The sequence below is a fragment of the Lampetra planeri genome, chromosome 38, assembly GCF_965212315.1.
Source record: "Lampetra planeri chromosome 38, kcLamPlan1.2.h2, whole genome shotgun sequence".
NCBI lineage: Eukaryota > Metazoa > Chordata > Hyperoartia > Petromyzontiformes > Petromyzontidae > Lampetra > Lampetra planeri.
In genome coordinates this window covers 3,283,179-3,306,572 of record NC_136144.1, presented here as the reverse complement: position 1 = coordinate 3,306,572, position 23,394 = coordinate 3,283,179, and the positions used below count along the sequence as shown (strand labels likewise).

The 23,394-nt window shown below is 54.2% G+C and overlaps 1 protein-coding gene across 3 annotated transcripts in view; it reads right to left on the bottom strand.

The window, feature by feature from the left end:
- The window catches only part of LOC144731196 (protein FAM3C-like), a 31,950-nt gene continuing 8,556 nt past the window's right edge, over positions 1–23,394 (bottom strand). For 2 of the 3 annotated variants that reach the window (XM_078612170.1, XM_078612171.1), the window contains exons 3-10: positions 22,852–22,950; positions 22,115–22,144; positions 21,408–21,534; positions 20,976–21,034; positions 19,235–19,285; positions 18,457–18,541; positions 16,507–16,633; positions 1–5,771 (exon numbers count right to left, since the gene is read on the bottom strand). In XM_078612170.1, coding sequence (XP_078468296.1) covers positions 5,682–5,771; positions 16,507–16,633; positions 18,457–18,541; positions 19,235–19,285; positions 20,976–21,034; positions 21,408–21,534; positions 22,115–22,144; positions 22,852–22,950 — 668 coding nt within the window. In that variant the 3' untranslated portion in view covers positions 1–5,681. The remainder of the gene's footprint in view (positions 5,772–16,506; positions 16,634–18,456; positions 18,542–19,234; positions 19,286–20,975; positions 21,035–21,407; positions 21,535–22,114; positions 22,145–22,851; positions 22,951–23,394) is intronic. The other variant, XM_078612172.1, reaches the window with a different exon arrangement.

The following is a 23,394-nucleotide window of genomic DNA, read 5'->3' as shown; positions in this document are numbered from 1 at the left end:
TGCTGAAATTACCTTTACTTGCGAAAACAAACATGACCTTTAAACGTACAACACAGCACTCAGACGGCAATGTGCAAATTACATTACTATTTACGTAGCATAAATTGAAACATCATGATTAAAAGCCAATTCGGTAAATGCTAGACAATTAAGGTTACTGCGTCCCTGTATGAAATACAAACACTTGTTTATAAACTGATCTTACAGTCAAATATAAATATAATTAAAGGGATACACATCGCACACATTACACAGGCAGCAGCTGATTGATAATATTAGTTTTAATTCATCGGCAGATTTGCGTTGTACCTCAGGGATGTACCGTGTCTATAGTATCCATCAGGATTGTTAAACTAAAGTTGTGTCCATTAGCGGTAACCTAATGGCGAATGAACGATGGAAATAAACCGGTTGTCGATTTGCCGCAAACATCAGGGCAAGTTTCTTAAATGGCCCCTGCCGCCTCTGTCAACGCAGCAGTAGAATTGGGTTCGTCACAGCGAGTCGATCGGCAGGTTGTGTGTGGTCGGGTCACCTCGGCCCATGAGCCACCCGACCACCTATTTAAATAAGTGTGGTAGAGTATCAATGAAGTTGTTCATTAAACCATCCAAGGCTGCTGTGTACATGAGTTTGAATTATTATATAACTGGAGGGGGCTTTCCGATGAGAAGCATTCTGCGGTATTTCTGTGTGGGCTATGTTCTTACCCACGGAGTACACGACTTTAATTGTATTTATTGAAATATTTTATCTGAATGGAATATCTCACGTGCCAGAGTGCCCGGGGTAATATAAGCACACCGAGCACAAGTCTTATCGAAACTGATTCATAAACTCGGGCCGTGACGGTGTACAAAATTTGAAGAAAATAAAAAGGACGTATTATTTGATCGGAGAGGGGGCATAAAATGTGATCGGAGTGTGACGAGTTTTTGCCAAGTGACGGGAGCTGTCGAGAGCTCTCAGTGGGGAATTTGATCCACAGAATCAACACGAGATGGGGCCATCGCAAACCAGAGGGGGGGGGGGGGGGTAAGGCTGCCCAGGGTGCGTTTTCCCCAAATATACGAGTTTTCTTTCATCAGTGCATCACATTGGCGATGAAGATGCTGTTGGCAGGGATTGTTACGCTATTAATATTTACCACAATCACGTGAACTCCACCAGCACTGACAAACGTGAAGCCTAGGTGTGTGTGTGGTGGTCAACTGCGTTCTCTGAAAATGCTCTTGAAGCAGTGGATGTTGCCGAACCAACCATCAGTGATTGGTTCTTTCGGTAAAGTCACGTAGAAGGGAAATAATAAAAAATAAAATTTTCACGACGTTTCAATTGCAAAACAAGCAATCATCATCAGGTGTGAAAACCACAGCAATCATTTTTTTGAAAAAACAGTCACTTAAAAAAAATTCCTGTGGTTTTCACACCTGATGATGATTGCTTGTGTTGCAATCGAAACGTCGTGAGAATTGTATCGTTTTATTTGTATTATTTCCCTTCTATGTGACTTTACCGAAAGCACCAAGAATATAAATCCCTGCAGTCACGAAAGCTTTAAATCGAAATCCAACCATCAGTTCCCATTAGTCGACTCTGGACATCATCTTTCCGCATTGTATAGAAATCATGCGGTCGTCGTATGGATAAACTGTTGCCATCATGAAGAGTGGAATTTCCGGCTAAGTCACCAATGGGCATGACGGAGGGCCACATTGCTCACTCATGCAAGGGGACTCTTTAAGATCGACTTATTTTGTCAAAAAATGCATTTGAAAATAACACGTTTACCTTCAACGTTTTCAATGGAATTTTAGTCTGTGATATTTAATTAATAGATCACGACGTTTCGATCGCAACACAAGCGACGGTTGCTTGTGTTGCGATCGAAACGTCGTGATCTATTAATTTTCTATCTACGTGACTTTACCGAAAGCTTCAATAGAAGTTTGTGATATTTAACGTAAAAGTTATTTTATAGATTAAAGAAAAAGTTATTTTCTAATGCTCAAAAGGTCTTCTTATTCATGAGCACGAGCCAGCACCAACAAAATCCACATTTCCCCTGGCAGCAGAGAGGCTCTCCACAAGATGAGCAATGCCGACCCAAGTAGCACACATCTTTTCTCTCCTGAAGGATGGTGAATTTTGACGACCCGTGACTGAGATTCGAACTCAAAGTTCCAATTGTGGTGTTAGGCGATTTAACCAGTGTCACCCGAGCGTGTAGTGTATTGTTTTAATATTCTAACTCAAAATATTGTACATAAATTCACACACTTAACTATGTGCAGCACTGTGCAGGGAAAGTGGGATGAATGAAGTTAAAAACAAAGCACTATTTACAATGCGTCTACCTGCCGTCAGCCCAAGGCTCGCGCGCGTTTAAGCAGCATCCTCGCTGTGCACTTCGAGACTTCCACGACAGGCAACCTTTACAAAATCAACTAATTTACCTTCATCAGCGTCAGCATATTGCACTTTTTTAGTACACTTAATTCGTAACTTCCGTGATTTGACCTTTCGTACTTTTAAAGATGCTACCCAAAATAAGCGTGCGTCAAAAGAATATCGATACATGGCGATGCTGGAGTTGGAAATCCGCTTCTGTAAATACAAGCTATTGAATCACCTCTCACCCTGGGTTTGCAGCTACAGGGAGAGGAGTGTTGTACCGACTGAACTGGAGCGGATCCCTGCAACGCGCACTGGATGTCGTGACGACGCCAGGGTCACGGCGGGAGGTCACGGCGGGAACTTACGGGGCAACCACCTAGCGGTGAAAAGTCACATGGCTAGGAAGTAAAATAATTTTGCTCAACTCGGCTTCATCCCATGGTACCACAGCCAAGGAGAGCAACTAAAACAATGCTTGTTTGCGTGTTCAGCTGCATCTATGCACCTATTCCTATACCGACGTGTTTAGTAAAAGGCACAATTTCACACGGGGCCTTACCCTCACCAACTGTCTCGGGGCAGCTGCCCACATCCCTTTGGGCAAGGAACTATGGGGGTTGACCTTTGGGTTGAGTTTGTACCGAAAGTGCGTTCTTGCACACCACTGAAGGCTGCGATGAGGGCAGTGTGCGTGGCCCTTCCGACCATTTCTACATTTCCAACCAAAGTGCTTTGGAAGGAGACGGACAACACAAATGATGCTACATACTTTGCTGCCTTGGCACAGCTACACAGAGGCCTACCCACGTGGGCACGACCATGTGCTGCTGCTGCTGCTCATGGAGCGGAAATACAAAAAAATGTTTCAGAGTTTTGTTTCATCTTTCTTCTCAGCTATATTTCAAGTGCCATCAGTCTCATGCCACGAGATGAAATCACTTTTCCGGCGCACCCAAGAGAACGGTGCAACACTTCTGGAGTCAAACCAATATCCCTCGCTCAACGCGAGGGCACTCTTATGCGGTTTATAAATATTGCTCATTCCGTGACAACCAAACCGAAACGTGTATTTCCCCGCGTGGGATTGCGAGACACGCATTGTTTAACAACGCGAAGGGCTTCTCGGTTGTCTGCGGTGAATGGGCCGAGACCATCGACACGCGACACTCGAGAGCCCAGCACCATCACCGGCCGTCGAACGTCGTGTTCGTACCGAGAACGCCATGTTCGTACCGAGAACGTCCAAGGTGTCGGCTCTGCGCTGCAGACATGGCCATTGCGGTCCCACCGAGCCAATCGGGCCACCTTACGGCAATTGAGACGCCGGTTCCCTTTGTGCGGTCGTGCGGTGGGTGGCGGGCCTCTGTGTCGAAGCCGATGCCGAGGCAGCGAGAAATCCTTTGCAATAAATAATCGCCACAGAAAGCAAAATAACACTGCGCGGCACGGCTCACACAACCATTAAGCCAACAGGAGACAAACGAAACATCCAGGAGCAGCGTGGGCGTGCGCGCCATCGCTACACAACGTCCACACGAGGAGCGGCCAGGGCGGAGAGTAGAGCGGCTCACCCTTCGCATAGGAACTGATCCCGTCACGGCCGCAAATGGCTTTAAACCAAGTGGACAAAGGGAGAGAGAAGTGCGATACCTCTAGAGGTAGGTGCATTCGGCATTCCGAGGAAGGTGTTTAACAGAGCTTTGCGGTATACAATTTATATGCAAGTACGATTGACAAAGTGTGGGGCAGGGTGGCAACGCAGTGGCAATACTCGTGCCTCACGGCAACTCGGACCTATGTTCAACTACCGACTTGGATGCCTTTGTGCGACGTTTGTATGCTCTTCTCCTGCTCTGCAAGGGTTTCCTTCTGGTTCTCATGGCTGAAAGGCCAGACAACGCAACTGGTATTGGCCAAACATCCCAATGCTGAAAAATAACCTGATTGAATTTGGTTTGCACATACAACAAGCATGGCCCCTGAAAACATTATTGATTAGTGAGACTGTCCTGAGTGAAAGAGCATCGTAATTATAATAACAATAAGATTGGGTTGTATCAATCTGACGTTCACTCTCAGGCAGACAGCAATGAAATTCGGGGAATATCGCAAGGATCTTTGGATTTTTGTTGTTGTAGATTTTAAGCAAGCATGGATCCGATGTTAGATCGAGAATGAAGGATATGGATGTTAAGGCATGTAAGATAAGTTGAGCAGAGCGGCTTAAGAACTCGTGTGTGCCTCGAGGAGAGACTGACCGAGTGATTTGCGCTAAAGGCCGGCGTCAACAGGCGTCCGTTTTCACCGGTTAACCGCGTGTTCACCGAACCACGGACACGGTCGTCGTGAAGACATCTTGGGGAGCGCAGTGGCTCAGAGGGATAGCTGGGAGACTTGGAGCGTGTAGATGATGCAAATTTGAGAGGTTTGGTCGAGTTTGGAGCTGCGTAGGGGCTCTAGAGACGGGGGGGGGGGGGGTCTCGGAGTGAGCTTCCCGCAACAGCGTTGTTGGCAGTGATGCTGCTGAGAAAGGGGGCCCTTGCACCTTCATCTCAGGAGTGAGAGCGTGGAGGTAGTAGAGGACTTCGTGGATTTGAGTTGGTTGCATAAATAAGAGGTGTGAGAAGCTCAAGTAAAGTATTGCACTGGACGAGTTGGGTCTTTATGGAATACGTAAACTGCTTTGACCAACGATATAAACTCCTACTTAAAAAAACACAGAGAAGATGCCCTATCAGAGATGGACCGGAGTAACGTGGATCTCGCTATAAAAATATAGAAAACTGGGCTTAAAGATTATCACCAGAAAAAAAACGATTCTGGCGTACGAGTAGAATTGCACGTGGAGAATTCTAGGAAAACTTCCTGGCAGGACGACGTTAGCAACGTGGAAGTTTAGCACAGAGCATGGCAAGAACGTGGCAGGAAAGAGACGAGTTGTATTCAGCAACAGGAGGTTACGGTGGAGGGGACGCGTGGTGCAGGGTGGGGGACGAGGGAAGAGTCGCCGAGACCGGCATTGGAGTAGCGTCCACAACTCGGTGGTCAAGGGGAAGCCCTGAAGCCCCCCCCCACACCCATTTCCCTACAGCCCTGGAGGTAGTGGTGGGGGGGGTGTTGGTTTCAGCAGCTGTGGGATGTGGCAGAAGTGACCGGCGGAGAGGTGCGGTGACATCAGCTGGACTGGGCGTGACGATCTCCCCCTCTGTGGCTTGAGCAATTCCCATTTCCTTCACAGTGGGCTCCACCATCAGGTGACCTTCACAGCAGCAGGCCTCCTCCTTTCAGTTCTCCTTCACGGGAACACAGCCCTCAAGCTCCAGGGCTTCGGGCCAGCCTTCGTACTTGTTTGTGTCCTGGTTGTTCCTCACATGCTAGCGGTGTCACGCACAGACGGAGAGAGGAGGCACACGCGAGACGGTGAATGTCTACACTGAGCATGGATGACTTGCGCAGCAGGGTTCGATAACGTGACTTGAGAACCTGTGAATGTGGCGTTTGTATATTTCTCCCGCCGTTCTTCATGGGTTTGAAACGATGCAACTGCTATTGGGCAAACACCCCAAAGCTGAAAAATAACCTGCAAATTCCTAAAGTGGGATTACACGCAGCAAAAACACCGCAACCTCCACACTCACCAGCTCTACCCCCACGCTCACCAGCTCTACCCCCACGCTCACCAGCTCACCCCCCACACTCACCAGCTCTACCCCCACACTCACCAGCTCTACCCCCACACTCACCAGATCTACCCCCACGCTCACCAGCTCTACCCCCACGCTCACCAGCTCACCCCCCACACTCACCAGCTCTACCCCCACACTCACCAGCTCTACCCCCACACTCACCAGATCTACCCCCACGCTCACCAGCTCTACCCCCACGCTCACCAGCTCTACCCCCACGCTCACCAGCTCACCCCCCACACTCACCAGCTCTACCCCCACACTCACCAGCTCTACCCCCACACTCACCAGATCTACCCCCACACTCACCAGCTCTACCCCCACACTCACCAGCTCTACCCCCACTCACCAACTCTACCCCCACACTCACCAGCTCTACCCCCACACTCACCAGCTCTACCCCCACGCTCACCAGCTCTACCCTCACACTCACCAGCTCTACCCTCACACTCACCAGCTCTACCCCCACACTCACCAGCTCTACCCACACACTCACCAGCTCTACCCACACGCTCACCAGCCCTACCCCCACGCTCACCAGCTCTACCCCCACGCTCACCAGCTCTACCCCCACAATCACCAGCTCAACCCCCACACTCACCAGCTCCACCCCCACACTCACCAGCTCCACCCCCACACTCACCAGCTCTACCCCCACACTCACCAACTCTACCCCCACACTCACCAGCTCTACCCCCACACTCACCAGCTCCACCCCCACACTCACCAACTCTACCCCCACACTCACCAGCTCTACCCCCACACTCACCAACTCTACCCCCACACTCACCAGCTCCACCCCCACAATCACCAGATCTACCCCCACACTCACCAGCTCCACCCCCACACTCACCAACTCTACCCCCACACTCACCAGCTCCACCCCCACACTCACCAGCTCCACCCCCACACTCACCAGCTCCACCCCCACACTCACCAACTCTACCCCCACACTCACCAGCTCTACCCCCACACTCACCAACTCTACCCCCACACTCACCAACTCTACCCCCACACTCACCAGCTCTACCCCCACACTCACCAGATCTACCCCCACACTCACCAGATCTACCCCCACACTCACCAGCTCCACCCCCACACTGACCAACTCTACCCCCACACTCACCAGCTCTACCCCCACACTCACCAGCTCTACCCCCACACTCACCAGCTCTACCCCCACACTCACCAACTCTACCCCCACACTCACCAACTCTACCCCCACACTCACCAGCTCCACCCCCACACTCACCAGCTCTACCCCCACACTCACCAGCTCTACCCCCACACTCACCAGATCTACCCCCACACTCACCAGCTCCACCCCCACACTCACCAACTCTACCCCCACACTCACCAGCTCTACCCCCACACTCACCAGCTCTACCCCCACACTCACCAGCTCTACCCCCACACTCACCAACTCTACCCCCACACTCACCAACTCTACCCCCACACTCACCAGCTCCACCCCCACACTCACCAGCTCTACCCCCACACTCACCAGCTCTACCCCCACACTCACCAGATCTACCCCCACACTCACCAGCTCCACCCCCACACTCACCAACTCTACCCCCACACTCACCAGCTCCACCCCCACACTCACCAGCTCCACCCCCACACTCACCAGCTCCACCCCCACACTCACCAACTCTACCCCCACACTCACCAGCTCTACCCCCACACTCACCAACTCTACCCCCACACTCACCAACTCTACCCCCACACTCACCAGCTCTACCCCCACACTCACCAGATCTACCCCCACACTCACCAGCTCTACCCCCACACTCACCAGCTCTACCCCCACACTCACCAGCTCTACCCCCACACTCACCAACTCTACCCCCACACTCACCAACTCTACCCCCACACTCACCAACTCTACCCCCACACTCACCAACTCTACCCCCACACTCACCAGCTCTACCCCCACACTCACCAACTCTACCCCCACACTCACCAACTCTACCCCCACACTCACCAACTCTACCCCCACACTCACCAACTCTACCCCCACACTCACCAACTCTACCCCCACACTCACCAACTCTACCCCCACACTCACCAGCTCTACCCCCACACTCACCAGATCTACCCCCACACTCACCAGCTCTACCCCCACACTCACCAGCTCTACCGCCACACTCACTAGCTCTACCCCCACACTCACCAGCTCTACCCCCACACTCACCAACTCTACCCCCACACTCACCAACTCTACCCCCACACTCACCAACTCTACCCCCACACTCACCAACTCTACCCCCACACTCACCAGCTCTACCCTGACACTCACCAGCTCTACCCCCACACTCACCAGCTCTACCCCCACACTCACCAACTCTACCCCCACACTCACCAACTCTACCCCCACACTCACCAGCTCTACCCCCACACTCACCAACTCTACCCCCCCACTCACCAGCTCTACCGCCACACTCACCAACTCTACCCCCACACTCACCAGCTCTACCCCCACACTCACCAGCTCTACCCCCAAACTCACCAACTCTACCCCCACACTCACCAACTCTACCCCCACACTCACCAGCTCCACCCCCACACTCACCAGCTCTACCCCCACACTCACCAGCTCTACCCCCACACTCACCAGATCTACCCCCACACTCACCAGCTCCACCCCCACACTCACCAACTCTACCCCCACACTCACCAGCTCCACCCCCACACTCACCAGCTCCACCCCCACACTCACCAGCTCCACCCCCACACTCACCAGCTCCACCCCCACACTCACCAACTCTACCCCCACACTCACCAGCTCTACCCCCACACTCACCAGCTCTACCCCCACACTCACCAACTCTACCCCCACACTCACCAGCTCTACCCCCACACTCACCAGATCTACCCCCACACTCACCAGCTCTACCCCCACACTCACCAGCTCTACCCCCACACTCACCAGCTCTACCCCCACACTCACCAGCTCTACCCCCACACTCACCAACTCTACCCCCACACTCACCAACTCTACCCCCACACTCACCAACTCTACCCCCACACTCACCAACTCTACCCCCACACTCACCAGCTCTACCCCCACACTCACCAACTCTACCCCCACACTCACCAACTCTACCCCCACACTCACCAACTCTACCCCCACACTCACCAACTCTACCCCCACACTCACCAACTCTACCCCCACACTCACCAACTCTACCCCCACACTCACCAGCTCTACCCCCACACTCACCAGATCTACCCCCACACTCACCAGCTCTACCCCCACACTCACCAGCTCTACCGCCACACTCACTAGCTCTACCCCCACACTCACCAGCTCTACCCCCACACTCACCAACTCTACCCCCACACTCACCAACTCTACCCCCACACTCACCAACTCTACCCCCACACTCACCAACTCTACCCCCACACTCACCAGCTCTACCCAGACACTCACCAGCTCTACCCCCACACTCACCAGCTCTACCCCCACACTCACCAACTCTACCCCCACACTCACCAACTCTACCCCCACACTCACCAGCTCTACCCCCACACTCACCAACTCTACCCCCCCACTCACCAGCTCTACCGCCACACTCACCAGCTCTACCCCCACACTCACCAGCTCTACCCCGACACTCACCAGCTCTACCACCACACTCACTAGCTCTACCCCCCCACTCACCAGCTCTACCGCCACACTCACCAGCTCTACCCCCACACTCACCAGCTCTACCGCCACACTCACCAGCTCTACCGCCACACTCACCAGCTCTACCCCCACACTCACCAGCTCTACCCCCCCACTCACCAGCTCTACCCCCACACTCACCAGCGCTACCCCCACACTCACTAGCTCTACCCCCCCACTCACCAGCTCTACCCCCACACTCACCAGCTCTACCGCCACACTCATCAGCTCTACCGCCACACTCACCAGCTCTACCCCCACACTCACCAGCTCTACCCCCACACTCACCAGCTCTAACCCCACACTCACCAGCTCTACCCCCACACTCACCAGCTCTACCCCCACACTCACCAGCTCTACCCCCACACTCACCAGCTCTACCCCCACACTCACCAGCTCTACCCCCACACTCACCAGCTCTACCCCCACACTCACCAGATCTACCCCCACAATCACCAGCTCAACCCCCACACTCACCAGCTCAACCCCCACACTCACCAGCTCTACCCCCACAATCACCAGCTCAACCCCCACACTCACCAACTCTACCCCCACACTCACCAACTCTACCCCCACAATCACCAGCTCAACCCCCACACTCACCAACTCTACCCCCACACTCACCAGCTCTACCCCCACACTCACCAGCTCTACCCCCACTCACCAGCTCTACCCCCACAATCACCAGCTCTACCCCGACACTCACCAGCTCTACCGCCACACTCACTAGCTCTACCCCCCCACTCACCAGCTCTACCGCCACACTCACCAGCTCTACCCCCACACTCACCAGCTCTACCGCCACACTCACCAGCTCTACCGCCACACTCACCAGCTCTACCGCCACACTCACCAGCTCTACCCCCACACTCACCAGCTCTACCCCCTCACTCACCAGCTCTACCCCCACACTCACCAGCTCTACCGCCACACTCACTAGCTCTACCCCCCCACTCACCAGCTCTACCCCCACACTCACCAGCTCTACCGCCACACTCACCAGCTCTACCGCCACACTCACCAGCTCTACCCCCACACTCACCAGCTCTACCCCCACACTCACCAGCTTTACCCCCACACTCACCAGCTCTACCCCCACACTCACCAGCTCTACCCCCACACTCACCAGCTCTACCCCCACACTCACCAGCTCTACCCCCACACTCACCAGCTCTACCCCCACACTCACCAACTCTACCCCCACACTCACCAGCTCTACCCCCACACTCACCAGCTCTACCCCCACACTCACTAGCTCTACCCCCACACTCACCAGCTCTACCGCCACACTCACTAGCTCTACCCCCCCACTCAAAAGCTCTACCCCCACAATCACCAGCTCTACCCCCACAATCACCAGCTCAACCCCCACACTCACCAGCTCTACCCCCACAATCACCAGCTCAACCCCCACACTCACCAACTACCCCCACACTCACCAACTCAACCCCCACAATCACCAGCTCAACCCCCACACTCACCAGCTCTACCCCCACAATCACCAGCTCTACCCCCACACTCACCAACTCTACCCCCACACTCACCAGCTCTACCCCCACACTCACCAGCTCTACCCCCACACTCACCAGCTCTACCCCCACACTCACCAGCTCTACCCCCACAATCACTAGCTCTACCCCCACACTCACCAGCTCTACCCCCACAATCACTAGCTCTACCCCCACACTCACCAACTCTACCCCCACACTCACCAGCTCTACCCCCACACTCACCAGCTCTACCCCCACACTCACCAGCTCTACCCCCACACTCACTAGCTCTACCCCCACACTCACCAGCTCTACCCCCACACTCACCAGCTCTACCCCCACAATCACCAGCTCAACCCCCACACTCACCAGCTCTACCCCCACAATCACCAGCTCTACCCCCACACTCACCAGCTCTACCCCCACAATCACCAGCTCAACCCCCACACTCACCAGCTCTACCCCCACAATCACCAGCTCAACCCCCACACTCACAAACTCTACCCCCACACTCACCAGCTCTACCCCCACACTCACCAGCTCTACCCCCACACTCACCAGCTCCACCCCCACACTCACCAGCTCCACCCCCACACTCACCAACTCTACCCCCCCACTCACCAGCTCTACCGCCACACTCACCAGCTCTACCCCCACACTCACCAGCTCTACCCCCACACTCACCAGCTCTACCCCCACACTCACCAGCTCTACCGCCACACTCACTAGCTCTACCCCCCCACTCACCAGCTCTACCGCCACACTCACCAGCTCTACCCCCACACTCACCAGCTCTACCGCCACACTCACCAGCTCTACCCCCACACTCACCAGCTCTACCGCCACACTCACCAGCTCTACCGCCACACTCACCAGCTCTACCGCCACACTCACCAGCTCTACCCCCACACTCACTAGCTCTACCCCCCCACTCACCAGCTCTACCCCCACACTCACCAGCTCTACCCCCACACTCACTAGCTCTACCCCCCCACTCACCAGCTCTACCCCCACACTCACCAGCTCTACCGCCACACTCACCAGCTCTACCGCCACACTCACCAGCTCTACCCCCACACTCACCAGCTCTACCGCCACACTCACCAGCTCTACCCCCACACTCACCAGCTCTACCCCCACACTCACCAGCTCTACCCCCACACTCACCAGCTCTACCCCCACACTCACCAGCTCTACCCCCACACTCGCCAGCTCTACCCCCACACTCACCAGCTCTACCCCCACACTCACCAGCTCTACCCCCACACTCACCAGATCTACCCGCACACTCACCAGCTCTACCCCCACACTCACCAGCTCTACCCCCACAATCACCAGCTCAACCCCCACACTCACCAGCTCAACCCCCACACTCACCAGCTTTACCCCCACAATCACCAGCTCAACCCCCACACTCACCAACTCTACCCCCACACTCACCAACTCTACCCCCACAATCACCAGCTCAACCCCCACACTCACCAGCTCTACCCCCACACTCACCAGCTCTACCCCCACACTCACCAGCTCTACCCCCACTCACCAGCTCTACCCCCACAATCACCAGCTCTACCACCACACTCACCAGCTCTACCCCCACAATCACTAGCTCTACCCCCACACTCACCAACTCTACCCCCACACTCACCAGCTCTACCCCCACACTCACCAGCTCTACCCCCACACTCACTAGCTCTACCCCCACACTCACCAGCTCTACCGCCACACTCACTAGCTCTACCCCCCCACTCACCAGCTCTACCCCCACAATCACCAGCTCTACCCCCACAATCACCAGCTCAACCCCCACACTCACCAGCTCTACCCCCACAATCACCAGCTCTACCCCCACACTCACCAACTCTACCCCCACACTCACCAGCTCTACCCCCACAATCACCAGCTCAACCCCCACACTCACCAGCTCTACCCCCACAATCACCAGCTCAACCCCCACACTCACCAACTCTACCCCCACACTCACCAGCTCTACCCCCACACTCACCAGCTCTACCCCCACACTCACCAGCTCTACCCCCACACTCACCAGCTCTACCCCCACACTCACCAGCTCTACCCCCCCACTCACCAGCTCTACCCAGACACTCACCAGCTCTACCCCCACACTCACCAGCTCTACCCCCACACTCACCAGCTCTACCCCCACACTCACCAGCTCTACCCCCACACTCACCAGCTCTACCCCCACGCTCACCAGCTCTACCCCCACAATCACCAGCTCAACCCCCACACTCACCAACTCTACCCCCACACTCACCAGCTCTACCCCCACACTCACCAGCTCTACCCCCACACTCACTAGCTCTACCCCCACACTCACCAGCTCTACCGCCACACTCACTAGCTCTACCCCCCCACTCACCAGCTCTACCCCCACAATCACCAGCTCTACCCCCACAATCACCAGCTCAACCCCCACACTCACCAGCTCTACCCCGACAATCACCAGCTCAACCCCCACACTCACCAGCTCTACCCCCACAATCACCAGCTCTACCCCCACACTCACCAACTCTACACCCACACTCACCAGCTCTACCCCCACAATCACCAGCTCAACCCCCACACTCACCAGCTCTACCCCCACAATCACCAGCTCAACCCCCACACTCACCAACTCTACCCCCACACTCACCAGCTCTACCCCCACACTCACCAGCTCTACCCCCACACTCACTAGCTCTACCCCCACACTCACCAGCTCTACCCCCACACTCACCAGCTCTACCCCCCCACTCACCAGCTATACCGCCACACTCACCAGCTCTACCCCCACACTCACCAGCTCTACCGCCACACTCACCAGCTCTACCGCCACACTCACCAGCTCTACCCCCACACTCACTAGCTCTACCCCCCCACTCACCAGCTCTACCCCCACACTCACCAGCTCTACCCCCACACTCACTAGCTCTACCCCCCCACTCACCAGCTCAACCCCCACACTCACCAGCTCTACCGCCACACTCACCAGCTCTACCGCCACACTCACCAGCTCTACCCCCACACTCACCAGCTCTACCCCCACACTCACCAGCTCTACCCCCACACTCACCAGCTCTACCCCCACACTCACCAGCTCTACCCCCACACTCACCAGCTCTACCCCCACACTCACCAGCTCTACCCCCACACTCACCAGCTCTACCCCCACACTCACCAGCTCTACCCCCACACTCACCAGATCTACCCCCACACTCACCAGCTCTACCCCCACACTCACCAGCTCTACCCCCACAATCACCAGCTCAACCCCCACACTCACCAGCTCAACCCCCACACTCACCAGCTCTACCCCCACAATCACCAGCTCAACCCCCACACTCACCAACTCTACCCCCACACTCACCAACTCTACCCCCACAATCACCAGCTCAACCCCCACACTCACCAACTCTACCCCCACACTCACCAGCTCTACCCCCACACTCACCAGCTCTACCCCCACTCACCAGCTCTACCCCCACAATCACCAGCTCTACCACCACACTCACCAGCTCTACCCCCACAATCACTAGCTCTACCCCCACACTCACCAACTCTACCCCCACACTCACCAGCTCTACCCCCACACTCACCAGCTCTACCCCCACACTCACCAGCTCTACCCCCACACTCACTAGCTCTACCCCCACACTCACCAGCTCTACCGCCACACTCACTAGCTCTACCCCCCCACTCACCAGCTCTACCCCCACAATCACCAGCTCTACCCCCACAATCACCAGCTCAACCCCCACACTCACCAGCTCTACCCCCACAATCACCAGCTCTACCCCCACACTCACCAACTCTACCCCCACACTCACCAGCTCTACCCCCACAATCACCAGCTCAACCCCCACACTCACCAGCTCTACCCCCACAATCACCAGCTCAACCCCCACACTCACCAACTCTACCCCCACACTCACCAGCTCTACCCCCACACTCACCAGCTCTACCCCCACACTCACTAGCTCTACCCCCACACTCACCAGCTCTACCCCCACACTCACCAGCTCTACCCCCCCACTCACCAGCTCTACCCAGACACTCACCAGCTCTACCCCCACACTCACCAGCTCTACCCCCACACTCACCAGCTCTACCCCCACACTCACCAGCTCTACCCCCACACTCACCAGCTCTACCCCCACACTCACCAGCTCTACCCCCACGCTCACCAGCTCTACCCCCACAATCACCAGCTCAACCCCCACACTCACCAACTCTACCCCCACACTCACCAGCTCTACCCCCACACTCACCAGCTCTACCCCCACACTCACCAGCTCTACCCCCACACTCACTAGCTCTACCCCCACACTCACCAGCTCTAGCGCCACACTCACTAGCTCTACCCCCCCACTCACCAGCTCTACCCCCACAATCACCAGCTCTACCCCGACAATCACCAGCTCAACCCCCACACTCACCAGCTCTACCCCCACAATCACCAGCTCTACCCCCACACTCACCAGCTCTACCCCGACACTCACCAGCTCTACCCCCACAATCACCAGCTCAACCCCCACACTCACCAGCTCTACCCCCACAATCACCAGCTCAACCCCCACACTCACCAACTCTACCCCCACACTCACCAGCTCTACCCCCACACTCACCAGCTCTACCCCCACACTCACTAGCTCTACCCCCACACTCACCAGCTCTACCCCCACACTCACCAGCTCTACCCCCCCACTCACCAGCTCTACCCCCCCACTCACCAGCTCTACCCAGACACTCACCAGCTCTACCCCCACACTCACCACCTCTACCCCCACGCTCACCAGCTCTACCCCCACACTCACCAGCTCTACCCCCACGCTCACCAGCTCTACCCCCACACTCACCAGCTCTACCCCCACGCTCACCAGCTCTACCCTCACACTCACCAGCTCTACCCCCACACTCACCAGCTCTACCCCCACACTCACCAGCTCTACCCACACACTCACCAGCTCTACCCACACGCTCACCAGCCCTACCCCCACGCTCACCAGCTCTACCCCCACGCTCACCAGCTCTACCTCCACACTCACCAGCTCTACCCCCACACTCACCAGCTCTACCCCCACACTCACCAGCTCTACCCCCACACTCACCAGCTCTACCCCCCACACTCACCAGTTCTACCCCCACGCTCACCAGCTCTACCCCCACACTCACCAGCTCTACCGCAACACTCACCAGCTCTACCCCCACACTCACCAGCTCTACCCCCCACACTCACCAGCTCTACCCCCACACTCACCAGCTCAAATGGGCTCTTGGCGTAGATTCCCTGAGCCCCGACAAACACCCAGCTATCCCGGAACGCGAGGCTGTTCACTGCCGTGCTGCCCAGATGGGACAGCAGCTGACGGGCCTCCACGCTGAGCCTGCACAGAAACAATTCAAGCGCCACCTCACTTTGCTTTAGGAAGAGGATGTGTTGGCATGGATTACACAATGTGACTGGTATTGGCCAAACATCGCAATGCTGAAACATTACCTACAGATAACTCAATTGGGATTACACACAGCAGCAACATCAACCCCAACTGGGAAAGCTTGGAAGGACCCTCCTGAAAAAGTCTTGAGACTCAGTAAGCCTTTCCTTTGTAACAAGCATAACAATAAATGTATTATCAACTTGCTTTACTACCCGGCTTCTTGTCTTGGATTAATACACGGCCTACGCGGAGGGTGGGGGGGGATGCGTGACGCTGCCGCATGCGGGTGACACAGATGTGACGTCACCGCTCACTTTCCGTGCAAAATATATCCATTATAGTGCCCCCCCCCCCCCCCAAAATACAAAAGTCTATTTTTAAACTTTTTGCATTGTGTACAGTCTGGAAACTACCCACATGCCAAATTTCAAGTTTGTTGCATGTTGGGAAGTATGCTAAACATTTCGAACAGACACACATATTCACAAATTTCCCTTTTATAAATATAGATTTGTCATGTCATGTATGGCTGTAAAATGTGGACTGACAGCCGAGACAGAAAAGCATCTGCAAGCATTTGAAATGAAATGTTACCATACTCTTTGCTTATTTCGGTAAAGTCACGTAGTTCGAAATCAAATCAAATAAAACCAATCACGACGTTTCAATCGCAACACAAGCGGTCGTCATCAGGCAAAAAGATGATGACGACCGCTTGTGTTGCGATCGAAACGTCGTGATTTGTTTGATTTTATTTCTAACTACGTGACTTTACCGAAAGAACGAAAGAGTATGGATTCCTGCAGTCACAAAAGCTTCAAATCAAGATTGAAATGTTACCCTAGGATCCTGAGGATTCATCTAAATAAATGAACAGAACATGCAATGGCAGATGATCCTTAACTTCATAGCTGGACAAACAAGTGTCTCTCTTTAACACCATCATGAAGATGAACCTGCAATGGTTTGTCCGTGTCATGAGAAGGAAGACCAACTTCTTGAAAACGGTGCTTCACGAGGGAGCGGTAGAACGAGAAAAACAAAAGACCTGGTTCGGATGACGTCATGCAGTGGAGCAGAGCAACGCTACCAGAGCTGCAACTTAACAAGTCCCAAGACCACATGTCGGAGGATACCGACGGGGGAAGCATCCCGCAGGGCGCCCCAATGATCGAATTGTGCACGGGAATCGTAGGAGTCATCATAAAATATCAAGCGTGCATGCAATGTTCGTTGCAATGTTCGTTTAAAACACGAGAGTCGGTATTACAGCTTCTACAGACAGTGGACCGTTTCCGCGGGACGCCCCTCCCTCGCCGAAAGAGACCACGATGGTTGGGAAACCGAGAGTTGTGAAATCTGAACAGCATTGGGGGACGTTGTCAACTTCCTTTTCAATTAAATGTTAGTTTCGTGCTATTATTTTTATGCTTGTTACCAAGGGAAGGCTCACTGACTCTTGTTTCAGGAGGGTCCTGCCATGTTTTCGCACAAGGGGGAGATGTTGCTACCGTGTGTAATCCCAACAGAGTAATTTGAAGATGTATTTTTTTACATTTGGATGTTTGGCCAATATTGGTTCTTAGCTATGGGAGGAAACGGGAGAGCTCAGAGCAACTCTATGCAGAACAAGGGGAGAACACGCAAACTCCACACAAACAGGTCCCCGAGTCGGGAATCAAACAAATACCCTTCTTGCAGTGAGGCACGAGCGTGACCACGGCACACAAGCGATGTTTGTCACGGCGGTGTGGCGAAGATGATCTTACTTTGTGGCCCCATCATCGAAGGTGGCCACCAGCACAATAGAGCCACGCTGGATGGTCCTCAGAAACTTGAGGAGCTCCTCCACGTCTGACGCGTGAAAGCACACAGACACAGCGAGCATGCGTCATCACTCACGACGCCTCTCCCTGTGCTCAATCACGCCAGTGGGAAGGGCTTGATGAAGCAGTGGTTTGATAAAGGCCTGTATATTCACGAATTTTCCAAGTCCGAAAAATTCCTTTTACAATTAATGATCCGTGGGAGTAAACTACCTGGGCAGCAGTAAGCGTACAACTGGACAGCATTCACGTGTTAGCGATTTGTCCAAATCAGCGTTCCTGCAAAATCATTTCTCACGGCGTCACAATTATCTCAATATCAGTTCCCCATGCATATTATAACGAGGCTTGTTTACCCAGCGAGGCCTCAGCGAGTCTCAAGCTTATATTCAGGAGGGTCCTGCCAAGTTTTCGCAGAGGGGGCGATGTTGCCACGTGTAATCCCAATTGAGTAATTTGCAGGTAATCTTTAGGCAATGGGGTGTTTGGCCAATGCCAGTTAAAATGCATGTCTCTTTTTTAGCTAAAGAAGAAAAACTGGAGGACCCAGAGGAAACCAATGCGGAACAGAGGGCCAACATACAGACTCCACACAGAAAGTTGCCGAGTCAGGAATCGAACCCTCGCCGCGAGTGTTACCACTGCACCGCCACCCTGTAACGGTATCGCCGCAACACGCGACTCTCGTCTACGCGCAGACTTGTGCCTCCTGCGCACTCACCGCCCGCCCACATGTCAAACGTCCGCACGTCGAGGAGGGCTCCTGTCACACCTGCGGGAGGAGGACACAAGCATCGCACTCGCTTACGGAAAGAAAAAACAAAACAACAATAAGCAAAACCATATATATTCATCGACTGTCTAACCATGTAAAAATAGCATTTGTTATGGGAAGTGTCTAGCGATTGACAATTACGATACCTTCCAAGCCACGCGATGAGGTGGTGTGTGACATCACGCGTGATGGCGACGCATGGAAGCGTGGCACGCACATGGCATGATCTAGTTGATTTACACTGGTTTACTACCATCAAGTTGTAGTGTGTCCTCCCAATTCAGTAATTTACGGGTAATTTGGTGACATTGGGATGTCTGGCCAATACCCGTTACATTGAGTGTTTTTCGAGAGGAAACCAGAAAACCCGGAAAACACGCAGAGCAGGGCAAGAGAACACGCGAGCTCCACACAGAGGCACCCGAGTTGTGAATCTAAATCAGCCCCTTCTTGCTGCGAGGCACAAACGTTGCCACTGGGCCACCCTGCCACCAAAAGCTAATGCATCAACGCTTTCACCCCGAGTTGGAAAACATAACAAAACTAATTGGTGGTGCTTCATTATTAAAGTGACGTCAATGCACGGCAGTGCGCGAGCAGTGCGAAACTGCTGGCGTAAACAGCAACTTGTAAATTTGTCTCTGTAGTCCCATCTCACAGCCCCCCGGGGCTGCGACCACCTTGCGGCTGTAGATCCCCAGAGTGCGTCAAATCCTCACTGGGTTAGCGTAGACAACTCCCAGCATGCACTGCGTATCACAACGCGATAGTCGTGCCAGCTCCCACAATGCACGACACATAGCGAATTAAATACACGTATGTTGAACTTCTTTCGCACCGTACATAGGCAACCGTACAATGGATGTCACTGTATGGTGCCGGCCCGGAAGGGGCGTGGGCGTGCGATGTTCCTACGTGGCGGACAGCACTGGGTGGGTTGCCGAGTGATGACGGCTTTACTATAGCACGGCGTGCGATGCACCATCATCGCGTACTACACCCGTGGACGGGTGTAGTACCAGCCCTAGCGGGGCTTGGTGAGCGCTGGGTTAGCGCGGGCACCGAGCATAGCGTGTAGTGCGGGCTCCCACAACGGGGAGTGGGAGAGTGTCAGCCCAGGGACAGGATTGCCCCGGGCCATGGCACTCTGGTTGACCCCGTAGACACGTGATCCGGAGTGTCCACAGAGAGGGCCCCAGGTGGGGGGGGGGGCTAGGGGGTGATCACGTGTCCGGGGAGAGCTCTCGAGAGGGATCGGGAGAGGGAGCTAGAAGGCTCGAGAAGGTGGGCGGGGTCTGGGCAGATCCAGCCCTGACCCGGGAGGATATAAGGTGGGTCTCTGAGAGGGACCGGGGTCGCTTCGTCCTACAAGCTGGAAGCTCCACGTCTACAAGCTGGAAGCTCTACGTCCTACGAAGCATCAACACGTGGCTGGGACCCGAGTGAGGGTCCAACCCTTCTTAGCTGTAACTCCTCCGTATAGTGTAGTTAGCTGGGTGGTCACCACACTAGGCTGTATCTGGTAAAGGGGCAGTTACCCCTTTGTGCTAACGTGTTGATATAATAAAAGTGTTGCCTCTAAAGAATAACGTCTGCGGCTCAGTTGGACTCACTACACATGTTACAGTTGATAATAAACCACGAATACCCCCACAATGAAAGCGCGTGTTAACACTCGCACACTTACCATTAACCACAGCAAAGTTGAGGCCTCTCCCCACGTTATTTTTTATGCTGCTCATCAGTCTGCAAGACACAAAGGGCACAAACAACAAGGGCTTGTGCTCGTTCTCAATGTAGAGAAACACGATGCCGAACAGGTTTTTTCAGACCGCTGCCGAGCGTTACCACTGGTGAACGTCCAGCGACTAGGCAGGTCACGCGACGCGACATCGGCCGTGGTGCGGCAATTCAGATCTCTCCACGTCCGGTGCCACTCCCTACCGGTGCCGCGCGGGGAGGCATGCACCGACGCGCGCGTCGCAAAGCGACCCCTGCTCAACATCCGCTACGGGGCTGCATCCCCCACCCCCCCCCCCCCGCCACCGGTGGCGGCGCTCGGTTCTCACGGCGTGTGTGGGTCTGCGCAACGCGAGCGGCGCGCTCTGCCGGTCCTCACACGACGTCCTCGAAGCAGATCTTGGGCCCGACGATGCTGGCCGAGCCGCTGACGACCCGGAAGGCGAAGTGCTTGTCGGGGCAGGGCTCGGTGAGGCCGCACTTGAAGCGAACGGGTCGGGGCGCTGCTGGAAAGGGGGAACACGGACACGTCCCCGGCTCGGCGAGCGGCTCGGCAGAGCAGCGGCGAGATCCTCCAAGTGCTCGGCAGACCCGTGTCGCCAGGTCAAGGCAACGGTCGTGGCGTATATTTTCTGAATAACATAAGCCTAGCATCTTTTCTAGAGAACCGTGGTTGTTTTTACGAATCCGTTGAAATGTGCAGTGATGCTTACTTTATTCAGGGCAATATTGGTACGTAAAATAAATAGATTGATATTGATTATTTGACAATGGCCAATATATTCACGGGAGTGAAACGGAGGCGCACCGATTGGCACAGTGAACGATGAACTGGCAAGCGGAGTTTTGATTCCTTGCCACACCTAAAGTCAGTGGCGAATGATATCTGAACTGGTCCCAGCTCCCCCTTCATTAATCCACACTGACCAGCATGGTGAAGTATGGCCAAGCACTACCATTTATATTGCAGGCGACTTCTCGTCAAAATACTCGGAACTCTAAATACTTATGAAATCACAATTGGAATGATCCAGTTGCCAAACCCGTGTAGGTAAAACCCCAAGCAGTTGAGAAGTAACAACGTACTGCCATTTGTTGACTGCGATGTCACTTGATCTGCAAATGAAAAGAGAAACAAGACAACGGTGAAGATAACCCCGGTGAGAACGCAAGAGACTAGGATATTATCTCTAGATTTGAAGCTTTTGCGACTGCAAGGATTCATACTCTTTGGTTTTTTTTGGTTCCTCGTCACAGCCATCTCTTAGACACACTTAAGCGGTTGTGCTTTCGTTACGTTGTCCCCACTTGAAGAAGGACGCTTGTGTTGCACCCAAAACGTCGTGATTTAATTTAGTTGTTTTCATTTATTTTATTTTATTTTTTACCTACGTGACTTCACCGAAAAGAAAGCGTGACTTGACCGAAAAAACCAAAGAGTAGGATATTATCATTTGCAAGGGTGACCTGGGTGAGCGAAATGACAAAAAACGGTGGTGTTTTAAGGTTCCATTTCAACTGCGTGACAATTGTACAATCTGGCAGAGCAAGGGAAGCGATGGCAAGGTGTGTGTTGGCATCGGTGGCATTGGTCATAATGACCTCTTGACCTTGAAGAAGGTGGTGGTTGGTATAAACTGTGAATAGTGCCAAGTGCACGAATGAAAGTATGGATGATAGGGTCTCGGATAAGAGGAGTGTTCTTCACGTTAAATGTTCAGAGTTAAACGCCGAGACTCGGCGTTGGTGAGCTCAGGAACGCCGTCGCAGGGCTTGAGGTGTCACGTGCCGGTTCTCGCGCGCACCTGCGGTGAGAGCCTCACCTCTGCGAAAGCTGGCTTCCAGCCGGATGTCCAAGAGCTGTGTGGCCATGTACCACATGAGCAGCACCGTGGTGGTGACCATGGCCAGACGCACCACACCTACGGCACAGCCAGCGCGTGCGCGGCAGGGGGGAGAGTCACACAGCTGGCAGTGAGCGACTCGCTCTCCCAACAAGCATGGAAACCTGCATCTGCACGTGCGATAATTTTTTCAAATTACTTATTTACCCAGGAATAACAGAGTACGAACACTTTTTTGAAGGAGGGTCCTTGCATTGGGGTATCTGGCCAACACGAATGACATTGTCGGTTTTTTTCAGCACTGGCAGGAAACTGGAGAACCAGGAGGGAACCTATGCGGAACAGGTGCAGAACAAACGCCACGTAGAAAGGCTCCCCAGTCGGGATTTGAGCTGAGGTGCTTCTTGCTACGAGGCACAAGTGTTACCACTGCGACGTCCTGCCGCTCAGCGAGCCCGAGTGTGAAGTAATGAACCACGTTTAGATGTGTGTATGTCCAACTTCTAGCCAACCGTGCTAATC